Source organism: Anabrus simplex, chromosome 1 (genome assembly GCF_040414725.1).
Source record: "Anabrus simplex isolate iqAnaSimp1 chromosome 1, ASM4041472v1, whole genome shotgun sequence".
NCBI lineage: Eukaryota > Metazoa > Arthropoda > Insecta > Orthoptera > Tettigoniidae > Anabrus > Anabrus simplex.
Window position 1 is genome coordinate 1,014,861,506 of NC_090265.1, and position 16,286 is coordinate 1,014,877,791.

Consider the following 16,286-nt stretch of genomic DNA (forward strand, 5'->3'; position numbering starts at 1 on the left):
TTTAAATTAGCGGCATGGAGGAGACATGCAGACGACATAATATGCTTCTATGACAATGATATCACAAACGCGCAGCACTTATTAGACACACAGAATTCCTTATACAGGTCAAACAAATTCACAATGGAAACAGAAACCAACAAGATCACTTTTTAGACATCACAATTAGTAGAAATAATGACAACCTGTCATACAAAATATACAGTAAACCCCCTCAGATCTCACGCACAACAGACAACGAATTCATCCACCTGAACATGCATAAATTAACAGGACTGAATACAGAGTAATATTTATATCACTGAACACACCAGATTTCAACAATGAAATACAGACAATAATTATTAAATATTTATTAATTTTTTTTTTTTTTAAGCAGGGTTCATATGGAGCAAGGGCATATGATGCTGCTGATGGTGATTCATCCACTGGATGGTAATGTTAAGGCTTGAGCAGACCCCTTGGTGCTATTCAACAGGAGTAGGCTATGTGCCAGCACTGGATTTCACCCACTTCCTTATCATATACCATATTTTCTCGCATAATTAACGCCCTTGCATAATTTACACACCCAATTTATCTTTGGCTCCAAGGTGGAGAAAAAGAAATATTCACGTATTTGACACACCCACTTCTCCGAACATCCATCATACAGTTCCGGATGTGTTTTGAAATAAAGATGTCAACTACTCAGGTAGCAGTCTTGCTATTGTGAAACCAGGCATTCCAAATACCGGGTTGCTGTTATCGGCCAGTAGGAAATACCACTGCACTAGTTCAGTGAGAGAATCACCACAGAAGTGACTAGTGACCCTATTTTCCAGTCTGGTACAAACATATTTTACGAGTGTTTCGGGTACGGGACATGCGTTTTTCTCCGATCTCAAAATTATTTGTTAGTCCACAGTGAGCAAGTATTCCACCAATACTGCATCATATAAAGTCGCGGTGATCAGTTACGCCAAAACATACGGGAATAAGGCAGTGGGCTGCAAGTATTCAGTGTCTGAATGCAACATGTGCTACCGCAGTAACAGAGAAGTGCACAACAAGTGACCAACAAGTCTTGCAAAGCATATCGCGGACCAAAAAGCTGCAAGTTTCTGAAAGAAGAGAGGATCTGCTTAAATATGTGATTTCGTAACGCAACGTTGAATATACTGTTTCTCACGAAATTATTTATTTTTTTATTATTATTATTTTTTTTGCTAGGGGCTTTACGTCGCGCCGACACAGATAGGTCTTATGGCGACGAATTATTTATTTTAAAGGACGAGAAATAGCTGCTGCACATGGAATCAGTGTCTTGGATTTGAAGGTTAGCCAAGGCTTGATGATTAATTTTATGAAGAGAAATGGACTTTCTCTTCGATGAACACCATTATGCCACAAAATGCTGAATGATTTCAACCAAAAAGTAATTGATTTTCATTGCTTCGTGACTGAGAAGCGTAAAGTGAAGGAATATTTGCTTTCCCAAATAGGAACCACAAGTTAGACGCCAATCAGTTTCCGTATGCCACAAAGTCGAACAATCAATAAGAAAGGGACATTGAGTGTTATCGTAAGTGCTACCGAAAGCAAAAAAGAATGATGTACTGCAATGCTATTCTCTTTGGCAATGCTTGATGTAACAGGTGATGGCAGAAAGCTTACACCTTATGTTGTTCAAAAAAACAACGCTTAAAGTAAAATTTCCGTAAGGGATCTTGTTCTTGGATACGAACGGTTTGGGGAAATAAAGCAGGGGTCCCTCTTTCGATGCCCAGCCCTTCTCGTGTTGGACAGTTTTCCTTTTTTTGCTGGCATTTCATTATTATGTACTTACATAAATTGTACTTTTATTAGTACACGTTTCTTTCACTTCAGGTCGTCTTGTCAGCTCGTAACGGGAAGAATATTTTCCAGTGTCGGTACTTCAAACCCACGTGTTCAACTTACCTGATGTACAATATTTGATTTTTCAGAAAAATCTCACCAATTTGCGTGTATATGATTTTTGATGTATCTTTTAAATGTAAATGAATTGTAAATATTTTTTTAAATATCTGAATTCCTCAATTTACGCATCCACAGTTTTCGCCTGCATTTTTTTGTCAAAGAAGTGCGTTAATTACGCGAGAATATATGGTACGTCATTAATTTCATCTCATTAACTCCTCTGATGGGGTTGATGACAGAGGATCTGGTTGTAAAAACTTGCTATGAAGATTCAACTCATTTCTTACCCGAAACAAAACAAGGATTGGACACACATATATACAGTACATATGCATGTTTAAAAGTAATTTGATAGAATTTGAGGATGTTCTTGTAGAACAAAACATATTCTGTGATTAGTATGTTCTTTTACTGGTATGTTATAGTGTTCTAAGGGTTACATTTCGTGCTTCGACAGACTGAAAAACTTAAAAATTATGTTAAAGTCTACAATGAATTACCTCTCTTAACCAAGTATTTTATTAGGTCCTCAACTATTTTTGCACTAAACAGTACTCTCCTTCAATTGAAACATGAAAAAGAATGACTTCCTTCTTAACAAATCTTTGTGTGTTGAGTCAATCATATGGGTTACAAGTTACACCATTGATTTTTACTTCAGGCACAGTCAAGCAATGAATACAATCTCAAGAATCCCATTGTACCTTTCTATATTCCATGCAGTCAGTCATGTAATAAAAGATTAGACATAAAAGGTGGCATCTATGCAATCTACATAACTGTCTAACCTTAGTTACATCATGATGTTTTTGATTGATTTTGAAGTAAAGGAACTTGGTGCCTTCAATACTTTACTGCATTTGATATGTCTTAATGATGCGATATCACAACTTGATGACGAACATGACTGTTGCACGCGTAACCATTTTCAACAATACAAAATCATCCAACCCATCCGAAATAGGCTTGGAAAGTGCCAACTTCAATTAATGAAATACATTTGCAAAAATTAAAAGTATCTTCATAACATTTTGCCCCCCTTGAAAGAAGTTCTTTCAACTAACTATTGTAATCTTATACCTATTGTAAAAATACTTAAATATTCTTATCATATGCATTAATACAAAACTCTATACATACATATTTTGATGATTAAAAGAAAGTAATATTGAAATTATATCTTTGATGAAAATAACACAAAGTTAGAGGCATCACAGTAAATCTTTAATTCAGTTCTCCTTGTCATCCCTTTCAATGGGAAGAGGGCATATCTTCTTGATGCTTTGGGTGAAAGTTCCACTAGCTATCCGAACAGTGAGAACACTCACCTCACCATCTCGTACAGGGTGAACTTGAACTATCCTACCCCTAGGCCACTCTAGAGGAGGGATGTTGTCCTCAATTAACAGCACCAAAGAATCAACATCAATACGTCGATTGGTATCATGCCACTTTACACGTTTTTGCAATTCCTGCAAGTATTCTCACTGCCATCTCTGCCACAACCGCTGCTGAATTTTCTGCAAATACTGCCAACGTGACAAGTGGTTATCGGGTTCTCTCAACAAATCCATTTGCACAGGTTGCACGATAGAGTCACTTAGAAGAAAATGTGCTGGTGTTAGGACTTCTAAATCATTTGGATCATTTGGCAAGGGAGTAAGGCGACGTGAATTTAATACAGCCTCTATATCGCAAAGAATAGTGTAGGTTTCTTTGAAAGTTAGCACGCATCCCTGTGTTTCAGTCAGCAAATGTCTCTTCATCATCTTTACAGCTACTTCCCACAATCCCCCCAAAGTGGGGTGACCGGGGAGGAATGAAACTCCACTGTATCTGCTGCTGAGCGAGTGAGGAGGTAATGGTCGTTGACCTCTTTTCCAAAAAGGACTGGATATCTTGTAGTGTATTGGCTGCTCCAATGAAATTCTTCCCATTATCAGAGATAAGCTGCTCGCACAAACCTCTTCTCACCGTAAAGAGTTGCAGTGCAGCTAAGAAAGCTTCGGTCGTCAGCTCCGACACCAACTCCAAATGCACTGCCTTGGTACTGAAGCATATAAATACAACTACATAACTCTTGTAACTATGAATGCAGCCTCTTTTGTGGCTTTCTCTTACAGATATTGGACCTGCATAGTCCACTCCTCTGGTAACAAAGGGGCGAACAACTAACCTAACCCTTTCTTTTGGTAAATCTGCCATGTGTACCTCCGGAACTGTAGGATGGTAAGAAAAGCACTTCAGAAACCTCTTGACAATCTTTCTCGCTTCTCTTCTGCCGCTGATAGGCCAATATCGTTGTCGAGTTGCATGTAGCAGTTGCTCTGGGGGACAATGCTTCAGATGACGATGTTCATTTTCCATGATCATTCTAGTGATGTGATGATTTGCTGGTAGAAGCACAGGATGTCTCTGTTCTGATGTAAAGTCCAAAAAACGAAGCCTTAATCAATCCGTCACTATCCAGAAATGGACTGAGTGACTTCAGAGAACTCTCCTTTGGGTGGTCTTGATTATTAATTAAGCAATGGAGTACGTGAGGGAATGCTTCTAATTGTGTCCATTTGACCACCTGTTTCTCTGCCTTACAAGTTTCTTGTATTTCTAGTGAACCTTTTTTCCTTTCTGGTGGTTTGAGTCTGCAATTATAAATTAATCTTTGACAATATGCTACTATACGGCATAATTTCGGAAATGACAAGAATTTATTCAGTAGAATGCTGGTTGATGTTGCTGTCAACGTAACTGCTGTGACCTTCAGCTCTGGTAGTTCCGTTTCAAATTCTTCTGAATGCTCTGGTTGTTGACGTTACGTGCGAAGACAAGAAGGTACACTCCACCAAAGCGTTTTGTCTTCGAGTTCTGCTGAAGTAATTCCTCTTGAGAGAAGATCAGCTGGATTTTCAGTTGAAGGAACATGCTTTCAGGTGGTTGCATCAGTGGCTTCTTGAATCTTTGCAATCCCGTTTGCCACAAATATCTTCAGCAGCCTTGGCTCAGTGTTGATCCATCCCAAAACAATTGTACTGTCACTCCATAATCTGATCTGGCCAATTTTTTCTTTCAAAGCACTGACTGTTGTTTTGACAAGTTGTGCAAGAAGAAGGGCTGCCTCCAATTCGAGTCTTGGCAACGAAATGGTTTTTAAAGGAGCTACTTTTCTTCGCACAAAGTAAATTGGAAATGTAGAGACCACTTTGCATTTGACAAACTGCATAAATGCAGCCCCTGAAGCATCACTAAATCCAAACAAATTGAGAGAGCCAGAGCAATTCCCAGGATTTATATTTCTCATAATCCTGATGTTGTTCAGCCTTTCTAATGACGTATAGTACTCGTTCCAAATCTGAAGGTGCTCTCGGGACAATGGCCGATCCCATTCAAATCCACCTACCCAAGTGTTGCATCAAGAACTTCCCTTTGATCAGTACTGGACCCATGAGTCCTACTGGATCAAAAATCTGTGCGATTTTGGACGCGACATCTCTTTTGGATCTTGGTGACTGCTTTGCCAGCTCAACAATAGAGAAATGGGAAAGTTAATATCCACCTTTTCAATACAATGTTAAATTGCCAGCTCAACTCGAAACTGAAGGTAATCTTGTGCTGAGTCCCAGAGACCTACTAGCTTCACCTTTGTCTAAAACCAGTAAAGTACCTTTGTCTCTTTTGCTCTCCAAATCCTGCAAGACCTCTTTGCTGTTGGACCTCCATTTCCTCAAATGCATTCCACCACTCTTGAGTATATTTTGTATTTGCCGCCGTAGTTCGATCACGTCTTCTGGAATGTCTCCTCCACTTAAACAGTCATCTACATAAAAATCATCGCAAATAGCCTTTGCTGCTGCTGAAAATTCATTTTCATGAAGAGTAGCCAATTCTTTTACGCATCTCATGGCATGGTAAGGTGCTGATGCTGTTCCATATGTTACCGTATTCAACTGATAAATCCTCACAGGGGCTGAAGATTCCTCTTTCCACAAAATCTGCTGTAATGCTCGATCTTCAGGATGGATGAGGATTTGCCGAAACATCTTTTCCACATCTGCCGCCATGACGTACTTATAGCTGCAAAATCTAAGTACAATGTGAAAAAGATCTTGCTGTAAATTAGGTCCTGTCCTGAGCTTGTCATTGAGTGATGTTTTTGCCAAGGCATCAAATACCACTCTGACCTTTGTGGTGTCACTATCTGGACGTACCACTGGTTGATGGGGTAGGAAGTGTGAATTTGGTACATCTTGATTTTGGTTTGTTTCAATCAAGCTCATATGCCCCAGCTTTTCATATTCGTCCATAAAATCTGCATAAGCAGTCTTGAGTTCAGGGTGTCTGCTTAATCTCTGGACTAATGATTCTAGTCTGTTTAGTGCATGTTTTCTTGATTCTCTGAGGATTACATCCGGCTTGATAGGGAGCCTACGATAAATCTACCTGTTGTATCTCTCGAAACGGTGTCCATGAACTGTCTTTCACATATTCATTCTTCTGATGTGTAATGCTGAATCTCCGGAATTGCTGCTTGTTTCCAGAACTTTTCCATCTGATCAGATAATTGTTGATTGCTAATTTTCATGCATGTTGTTGTTGATCCTTGTTTGTTCTCAAAAACTTCACCGCCTATAATCCAGCTTAATTGGGTGTTTTGCAGAGCTGGCTGTCCTTCAGCTTCATTCTTGGGTGGATTTATGACTATTTTCCAATAAAGTCCTGCGCCAATTAATATGTCTATGTCTCCGGGCTTGTTGAATGTGGGGTCTGCCAAGCAAATGTCCTTATAGTTGGCAGAACTAGAAATTCTGCTTCAACCTCAAATCCGTCATTCCTTCAAGCGAGGTGTACTCTCGTAATCCTTTTTGTTTCCACTTTGGAACAATCGACTCCAATAATCTGTGTATTTGTCTTGACATTCAGTAAACCAAGTTTCTTATACAGACCTTCCTTTGTTAGATTCTACTGAGATCCCGGATCCAATAAGGCTCGGCGTGTCATTCCTCTTCCGTGAACATCTTTCACATCAATTAAAGCTGTTGACAAAAGTATTTGAGATGTTATTCTTTTTGCCAAGCTCACATTGAGCGAAGCAGGTGAATGCTGAGATTCGACACACAGGTTTATGGGCACCTGATTTACTTTAACATTTTGTTTCTGTTTGTCATCTTCCTCAGTGTGTAAAAGTGTGTTGTGAAGAAGTCCACATTTCTTGCATTTTGATCCTCTGCAATTTCTTGCAATATGTCCAGGTTTCAAACAGTGACACTGTCCTTTTTCTCGGAGCAGTTTTCTTCTGTCTTCAACTGATGGCTTAATTAATTCTTCACATGTAAAAATGAGGCAACTTCCACCACATAGATTACAGCTTGCCTGAGTTGTCATCATAACAACTTTCTTGCTAGGTTGTTTGTCCTTCGGATTTGCCTGCGTGTTCAATGCCTTAGTTTTGTTGTGATTTAACAGCATATATGATTGGGAACGTTCAGTTAAAAATTTCAAGAAATCATCCAACGTTGGCATCTTTTCTGGAGTGTTGCCTTTCACACTTTCCTGCCAGTCTCTTTGCTCAATGAAATCCAGCTGCTTCTTTGCTAGATGAATAACCAATGTATCCCAATATTGTACTGGTTGCTTCATTGCTTTTAATGAAGCCATGTGAGTTTGAATATGAAATTGTAATTGCCTGAGTGATTCATATTTGTTCTCTTTAAAAACTGTAGGAAAACTGAAAAGTTCATCTAGATGTGTCTCGATTATCATCATTTGATTATCATATGTATCTACAAGCAAGTTCCACGCACTTGTGTAGTTTTCTTCTGAAATGGTACAACCTTGAATGACTTTGTGTGCCTCGCCCGGCAGAAGACCGATCAGATGCTGATATTTTTTAATATTTGTTAGTTGAGTATCATTATGAATGGCTGACTCAAAACTGTTCTTAAAAAGCAACCATTCTGTGAATTCGCCGTTGAATTCTGGTAATTTGATTTCTGGTAATTTATGTATTCTTCTGTTATGATTTTGTGGAAGTTCCTGTTGATGATTGGCATTGTTTACTGCCGTGTTCATTTGAGGTAGCAAATTATTTTGAACATCCTCTGCTTCATCTATTATTGTTTGCAGTTGTGTAACTGTGCTGAAATAAATAGATTCAAATAGCTCTCGCTCTCCCTCACATTCCTCTTCAAACTGTAGTGCAGCTATTTCATCAGTGTTTCCTATATTTTACTTTGTACTTCTTCAAAAGAATTCCATACCTCTTCACATTTTTTAATTCTAGCCTTCGCCTCTGATTTTGACATGTCAGCTGTAATCGACTTTATTATTCTTGTTAACGTGTCTTTTACTCGACTACGCGATTGTTTCAATTTTGTTAGTTGAGACATACTGAAATTAAGTTTATGCTGTGAAAGTTCGAAGGGATTGTGTGAAGGCTGTGGATACGTTCAAAGGAATCGTGTTGCTGAATTGAGGTTATATGACAAAGGAATTTGGATCTTTTATATTTATGACAACAGGAGGATCAGAGGAGTTCAATTATTATTTTCTTCTTCTTCTTTTTATTATTATGTTGATCAGTGCATGTTTATGTTACAAAAACATGCACTGAGGGAAAGAGAGGCTAGAATCTAAGAGTACCGTATATATAGCAGAGCAAGGATGGTGTAGATGACAAAGAGACTCACGGTCTCACGGAGATTCTTGCATTGAGCGGTGAGAAGAATGTAAATCTTGAAATCTTGTCTTTACTTCCTTGAATGTACTATGTATGTAACCTCAAATCATACTTGCTTGATTACTGACTTATGCTGCACTTCGTTGAAGTTGTTGGCCTCAGCAGTCTGATTTTCGTTATGAACGAGAATGCAATATCCGTGAATGATTCCACGAATTCGAGATGTGTTGTATTTTTACTCCGCTGCTTAACCTCAATTGTGACGCATTGTTTTCACTTCTGCATTTCACTTTTCATGATCTTGCTTGTATTGAACATCTCAGGTTATTGAGAGCCGTGCTGTTGGGCGCCAACGATGTTTTTGATTGATTTTGAAGTAAAGGAACTTGGTGCCTTCAATACTTTATTGCATTTGATATGTCTTAATGATACGATATCACAACTTGATGACGAACATGACTGTTGCATGCGTAACCATTTTCAACAATACAAAATCATCCAACCAATCGGAAATAGGCTTGGTAAGTGCCAACTTCAATTAATGAAATACATTTACAAAAATTAAAAGTATCTTCATAACACTGTCTGACCTTAGTTATATCATGGAAATGTACAATATATTAGGTACAGAATACTGAAGTGAAAATGCCTGAATGAAAATGTTAAATAATGGCAAAGTAACACTTTCTACCCTGTACCACAAGAAAATTATACCAAACGGAGAACAATTAAGATATAAAATGAATACTGGTATATGGCATATTTCTCTGCAAGATACAAATTATAAGTTGGATGAAGATCTGATGCATTACCTCACTATTTTTCACTACTACTGCTTAGTACGATCACACTTTTCCCAATCTTGTAAATGCTCATCATCCTTTATGTATGGAATGTGCTTTCCAATACAGGTCCTCGCCCTTTGAGGCAGGCCAGGGAAATTGTACGATAATAGAAAAAGGTTTTGAATTCCTGCACTTCATAGGGTAAATTCCACGTACAGGAAGCAAGCTGCTAGCTTCAGGAAAGTCCAGTTTAGTTTCCCGGTAAGCAGGGAGGATACTGAATAACCCATAGTGTATGTTTATGCTTCACATTCCCATCAGGAGTTGGGAATTTGTTGTGTGTTGAATTGTACAGTGAAGGGTACTGAATATCTGATGTGTGATCAGATTAGGAACATAACTGTTAACCGTAACCTATGAAGTCGAGTAGCATGGTATATATTTGTCTTGTATACTCATGTCCTCATCCTGAGGTGGTGCAATTCATTTTCAGGCACAGCCCCATTGTGGATGAGCTACATGTACCATTTTAACCACATACCAGCCCTCCTGACAATCTTAAGTGTTGTCGCTTTCAAGATGGTGGCCGAAGTCGTTCCCTTGCACATGAGCGAGTGTAACTTCCGAGTAATACAGTGGGCATCTAAAAATTTGTAATAAACGTCGTAGGTGTTTCCTGGGATCAAACCAAGAAAGGATGTCCTTACAAGCATATGTCTTACAATGTGCTGGTATGGGCATTGCACATGGCCACTACCATACTGACGTTTTTGTTGTCCATTTTGTTCACTGATGAGGCCAAATTTGGAAGAGATGACACCATGAACATGCATAACACACGTGCGCAGTTGAAAATCCCCATGGTATGGCTGCCGCTAATCATCATCAGTGCTTTGGATGCATCCTTGATCAACTGATCAGCCCATACATTCTACCCCGACAACAAACAGACTAGTGCATCAGTCCTTCAGGGACACGCCACCTGTAGTGTTGGAACATACAGCCCTAGTATGAGGGGGTTAGAACACATTTCAGTTTGCATGAACATTGGTTTTTGGACACCACTTTCCCATAAAGGTCGATCAGGCATCGAGGTCCAGTGCAATGGCCTGCCCGAGGTTTATCTTTGGGGACACATGAAAACTGTAGAGTATGCTATTCTGGTCAATGACACTGACAACCTGGAGCAGTGTACCAATAATGCCTATGCAGCTGTTCGAGAGGATCCAGGTATCTTCGAGTAGCTTTGCCAGACCATGTTTAGACTGCTCATAGTGGACACTGAGTACCACCAGTGATGTAGCCAATGTACGCCCTGTAACTCACATATAACTTGATGACACATTGTTGGACGTATGTTCAGAGACATATTTTTCTTGTTTTGATCTCAGGAATCACCTCATGATGCTTGTTACAATGTTAAATTACCCACCTGGTCCAAAACATACAGCTTCAACTACCAGTTCAGCATTATATACTTGTTTTAGAAAGAACATGACCTGCAATAATATGTTGTTACTTTTTATGGGCCTCAATGCAGAAGGTTTTCACATTTGTTCTGGTGCATTTTTCACATCTCTTAAAACTCTGTTGTTACTTTTATAGGCCACAGTGGAAAAGGTTTCCATTTTTGTTCTCTCATGTTTTTCACTTCTTTTAATACTCTCCCCTCATCTTCAGAAAAGTAGATGCAGCTTTCACTGTACATACAGAACATAAAACACATGCATATCAGGGAGGGGTGAGTGAAGAGATTCTATTTATTCCCGTTTAATAGTCTTCAATTCAATATTCTTTAGGACTTTCCTCGTTTAACAAGTTCTCTTTCCTCGTCCCCTGCGGAAATGTCTTAATGAGGTTTTACTGTATTAACTATTAAATCAAGGTAACACTCACCATGTGTAGGTACTCAACATGATGTTTTGTGGCTGCAAATAGCACAGTCTGCGAACCAGCTTTCACAACATTCTTCAATAAGCACAGAAGGGCACCAAGTTTTTCATCAGAACGGCATATTAAGAATACCAATTTCAATTTATCAGGTAACTTAGATTCCACATCCAACCTGTGAATTGCACAAATTTCTTTACACTTCTGAAAAATTCCTTGAATAATTACACACTATGTTTTTTATCACAGTACAATTAATAAACAAACCTATGATTCACCAGAATAAATTTTTTAAATAGTTTATCAATGGTTTTCTCCCAAGGACAGCAAGCAATCTTAGCTCTCACCTAAAGATTGCAACACCATCTAATAATAAATATAGAAAGACAAAGATCATCCTACAGCAGAATATTAAGCTCTCGCCTATAGACTGCTTCACCATCTAATAACAAATACAGAAAGACAAAGAACAACCTACAGCAGAATATTATAAGTGACAAAAATTAGCAGAAGCATACTTTCAATTTATAGAAAATATTCACTAATACAGGGGCAAATTTTGATTGACTATTTCAGTCTTTCAATCCAAGTGTCTTACTTTCCTTTCTTCATCCACAACATGGTTAATAGGTTTCCTTTGCAGTTCTTAGCTCTGATCTTTGGCTTTGCCAATACAGAAGCTGTATGTAGTTTTTTTCATACCATCGTAATGACCATTCTTATTTAACTTTTATTCTGAGAGTATTTTTTGGAAACCAATTAATATAAAGAGAAAGTCATGAAGATTATGGTGTCTGGATTAACAACATTCACTATACCAATGACTCAGCATTGAGAGATGATCATTTGGATGATTTACAAACACCACCTCCTATATCTATAAAATCAAGTTTTTTTGTTTGTTGTTGGTTGTACAAATCTACACGCCTCCACTGATCAGTACCAGAATTTACAGACTTAAGCAGACTTAACTGCACGTGGACAGGTCATAGAGGTAGTGAGTTGAAATTTGAATTTGACAGTCAGTGTTGTAAAGGGGCACAAAACAAAAAATCCATACAGGCAAAATATCAACACTCTGTGGTATAGGGGTAGCATGCGTGCGTCTTACCCGGAGGCCCCGGTTTTGATTCCCGGCCAGGTCAGGGATTTTCACCTGGACCTGGGGGTTGGTTTGAGGTCCACTCAGCCTATGTGATTAGAATTGAGGAGCTATCTGACGGTGAGATAGCGGCTCCGGTTTAGAAAGCCAAGAGTAACGGCCGAGAGGATTTGTCGTGCTGACCACACGACACCTCGCAATCTGCAGGCCTTCGGGCTGAGCAGCGGTCACTTGGTAGGCCAAGGCCCTTCAAGGGCTGTAGTGCCATGGGGTTTGGTCTGGTTGTAGAAGAACCGAACACAGCTCATTTTACACCCCTCACTGTGAGAAACAATACTCAGTCAATTCCAGTGGGACTCCAAAAACAACATTTTAAAGACCCTAAAATCAAGTTTCCAAGATATTACCAAAAACTCCCTGTTCTTCGAAAATGATCAAGCAATGGTCAGCCATAACCATGGTAACGCCAGCTCAAGGTGTCCCATTCAACTTTCCCTCTTATAGCTTATTTTACAGCTGGATTTTGCTCTTATGATACAATCTAGCAAGCATTCTCTGAAAAATTAACCTCAATTCCATGAATGGGTATGTAGTGATTGCTTCCAAGTGCAGATTACTTGCTTCACAAAGTATGTCTACCATAGTTTTATATTTCTTTTCATTCCTTAATTATTCTAAAACTATGCCCTTGTAACGTATTTTCTTGACTCTGTTTATTGCAACCAATGGAGACTTTGTTTTATTCGTAGACTGCGGCGTTTGGAATCTCAGCTCCTTCACCTGATCTTCATAATTATGGGAAATCATAACTACAGGGTTAGTAGCAATAACTGTTGCTGGTTTATACGATTGTACATCAGCGTAACGAAGCTTTCAGAATGACTGTAAACAAGGTTCAAGGACAATCACTAAAAGTAGCAGGATTTGGAAACTCCATGTTTCTCTTATGGTCAATTTCAGGGTTGGAACTCAGAGGAATTTATACATTTACATTCCTAACAGTGTGACGTGTAATACTGTTTGTCCTACGGCACTAGATTAATGATTTCACAATTAGAAACGATGTACAAAGTTAAATGAATCCATGTCAATAATTCACAATAAGTTCGAAAAGTTACCAAACTACAGAAAAACAAATGTAATTCAATTTCAATTTGTAATGTATTTTCAGGTGTTTGTTGCTATAATATTTCATATAGTCATTACCTTAAAACTTTGCAAGTATATCTGTAGAGATATTAATGAACAACATGATACAATGCAGGCAGAGCCCACGGGAAACTGCTCGTAGCACATAAGTGAATGTAGCTATCTATAATTTAGGCCTGAATATTTAACATCCAGAAAATAAAATTTGTAATTGTTACATGAGAGTCAGGTACCTTTACCAATGCTAGCCTAACACTTAATGGCTTAACAATAAATAGAGTGAATAAGTTTGGAGTCTCTATACTCCATTTTATCTCCATGTCTGATGTCCAAACATCACAATCCCAAGTAGTTGAAGTTTTCCACAATTTCAAGGTTTTGTCTCTTTATAATTCCCTTTCCTTTCTCATCTAGTCAACACCATTGTCTTACTCTTTTCCACACTGATTTTCATTCCAAAATTTTCAATAATCTCACCTAAGATATCAAGGTGCCCTTGTACTTCCTCTCTCTTTGCTCCCCATAGCACAATACGATCTGAAAACCTTCAGCTCTCCCTCCCCATATTTTAAGAGTTTCCCTTCACAATTTTGTCCATAACCTTTATGAATAACAATGGTGACAGCATGCTTTCTTGTCATAGTTCAGTTTCATTCTAAAACCATTCTGTCCTCCTGGACACTACTACAACAATATTATTGGACACTGCTACAACAATATTATTGGACACTGCTTATAGATATTCTATCATTTGTTTTTAAAATCCTTTCCGCTGCATTACTTTCCATACCTTTGCTCCAAATACACTATCATAAGTCTTGTCTTGTGAAATAATACAATATTTAAAAAAAAAGTATAACATCTACACATTCACAGATATCACGAGAAAAATCACACACATAGCACAAACAACAAGCATACGGCAAAATTATAGTTCATGGGCATGCCTTATCTATGAGGTTGAGGAAAAATTGTTGAAAAATATATATAATTTGCAGAAAAATATATGTTAAATAAAATAATACTTTAACATGTCCTGCTTTGGATCACATATGCAATTACATTTTAAAAACAACATAATTGTTCACACATCTATGTGACCTGATCCCTCTCTGTGCATTAGTTTCAGATTTGTTGAAAAAAAAAAAAAAAAATATATATAGCAAATTGTTCATAAGATAATACTGTGGTTATATTGCCTATCATATGATAGAATAAAACAGAAGACATTCATGATTGTCATTTCATTAGTACAAAAATAGAGGATCACATTAACATACTTTACGACTGAAAAATTCATGTAGTTATACAGTCGTCTAAATACTCTATATCACCAACATTTAGCCAAAATGACGACACAGTCATAATAAAGGAAACGTTCACATGAAGACTATATTTACCTATGATACAGCTAATTTAAACTAAAGCTAACACAAAAAAGGCTTCAAAAGGTATTTCTATAATTACACTAACAACCTTCTGACAACAATCTAAGAGTAAACCAATCAAATCAAATCAGCACCAAAAATCATTACGATATCATGACTCAATCTCAGCTAACCTTCTGTTCAATAAAATAAATTAACTTCATTTTCGTAGTGAACAAAAAAGAAACATTGTGCAAACTCTATGAGTAAATGAAGGTCGGCATCTAGCTAGTTTAGTTCCGCACGCTTGTGCCGTCTAACAAGCTTTTAATGGGTGCTCATGTGGTGCTGATATAGCGTTACCTTGACAGTCTTCACACTGTAAATGGGTAACAATATATCGTTACCTTGAGAGTTAAGAGAGTTAAGACGGAAGGGGGATTATGAAAGAAAAGGAGGACCAAGCTGACAAACGTCAGAGAATCTGCTAGAACTACAAGTAATGTTTCCTGGATGCGGAAATAGTCATGCTAATTGATAGAGAGGATAAGGAGAAAGATGAAATATGACAGAGAGTTGATCGGACATATGTTATTATTGAACTCTTCACTACAGTTACCAACAGTGTTCAAATCTTGAGTTCTAATTATGACTTCATGTGGTCAGAGCCCCAGGTGAATACATTTAGTATCTACAACTTAAGTTAAATGAATTGGAGTACCTTCAATTACACTGTATTATTAACAATAGATATGTACTTACCTAATCAACACAGGATCGCTAAGACCAGCCTTTGCAAATTCAACTAGCACTTTTGGTAATGTTGCAGAAAATAATACTGTCTGCCGATTTTCTGGAAGTCGTGTCACAATTTCTCGCAATTGTTCACCAAATCCCATTTCAAATAACCTATGAAGTAAATTCACAAATTAAAAATAAATTGGCTTAATCTTCTTTACAGCATTGGAAGGGAACAAGCAAGTATCAAACCAAATCATACACATATAGGCTATATGGATAGATAGGAGAAATAGAAAGGGAACACAATATAGGATGAACATAAAGGCAGGTCAGTGTGTGAAGAGGGAGCAATAGAAAAAAGGACATTAAGGACAAACATGGAAACACAAAAGACAATCTCTGCATCTTCATACACTGCCATCTTCGAAGAGATGGACGTAGAAACACTGGGATTGGTGAGAAGAGAACCTATCCATTTGAAGACAGCAATGTATGAAGACATGGAGACTGTCCTTATCCTTTTGTGTTTTCATGTTTGTCTTTGCCTCCTCCTCTTTCTGTTGCTCCCTCCTCACACACTGACCTGCCTTTATGTTCATCCTATTTTGCATTCCTTTTTTCTTCCTCCTATCTTCTTT

At 38.0% G+C, this 16,286-nt stretch overlaps 1 protein-coding gene across 1 annotated transcript in view; it reads right to left on the minus strand.

Annotated features, from left to right (window-relative positions):
- LOC136875677 (ATP-dependent RNA helicase DDX54) overlaps window positions 1-16,286 on the minus strand; it is a 110,018-nt gene that overhangs the window by 71,845 nt on the left and 21,887 nt on the right. The window contains exons 4-5 of the mRNA XM_067149234.2: window positions 15,670-15,816; window positions 11,296-11,464 (exon numbers count right to left, since the gene is read on the minus strand). Of these exons, the coding sequence (XP_067005335.2) occupies window positions 11,296-11,464; window positions 15,670-15,816 (316 nt within the window). The remainder of the gene's footprint in view (window positions 1-11,295; window positions 11,465-15,669; window positions 15,817-16,286) is intronic.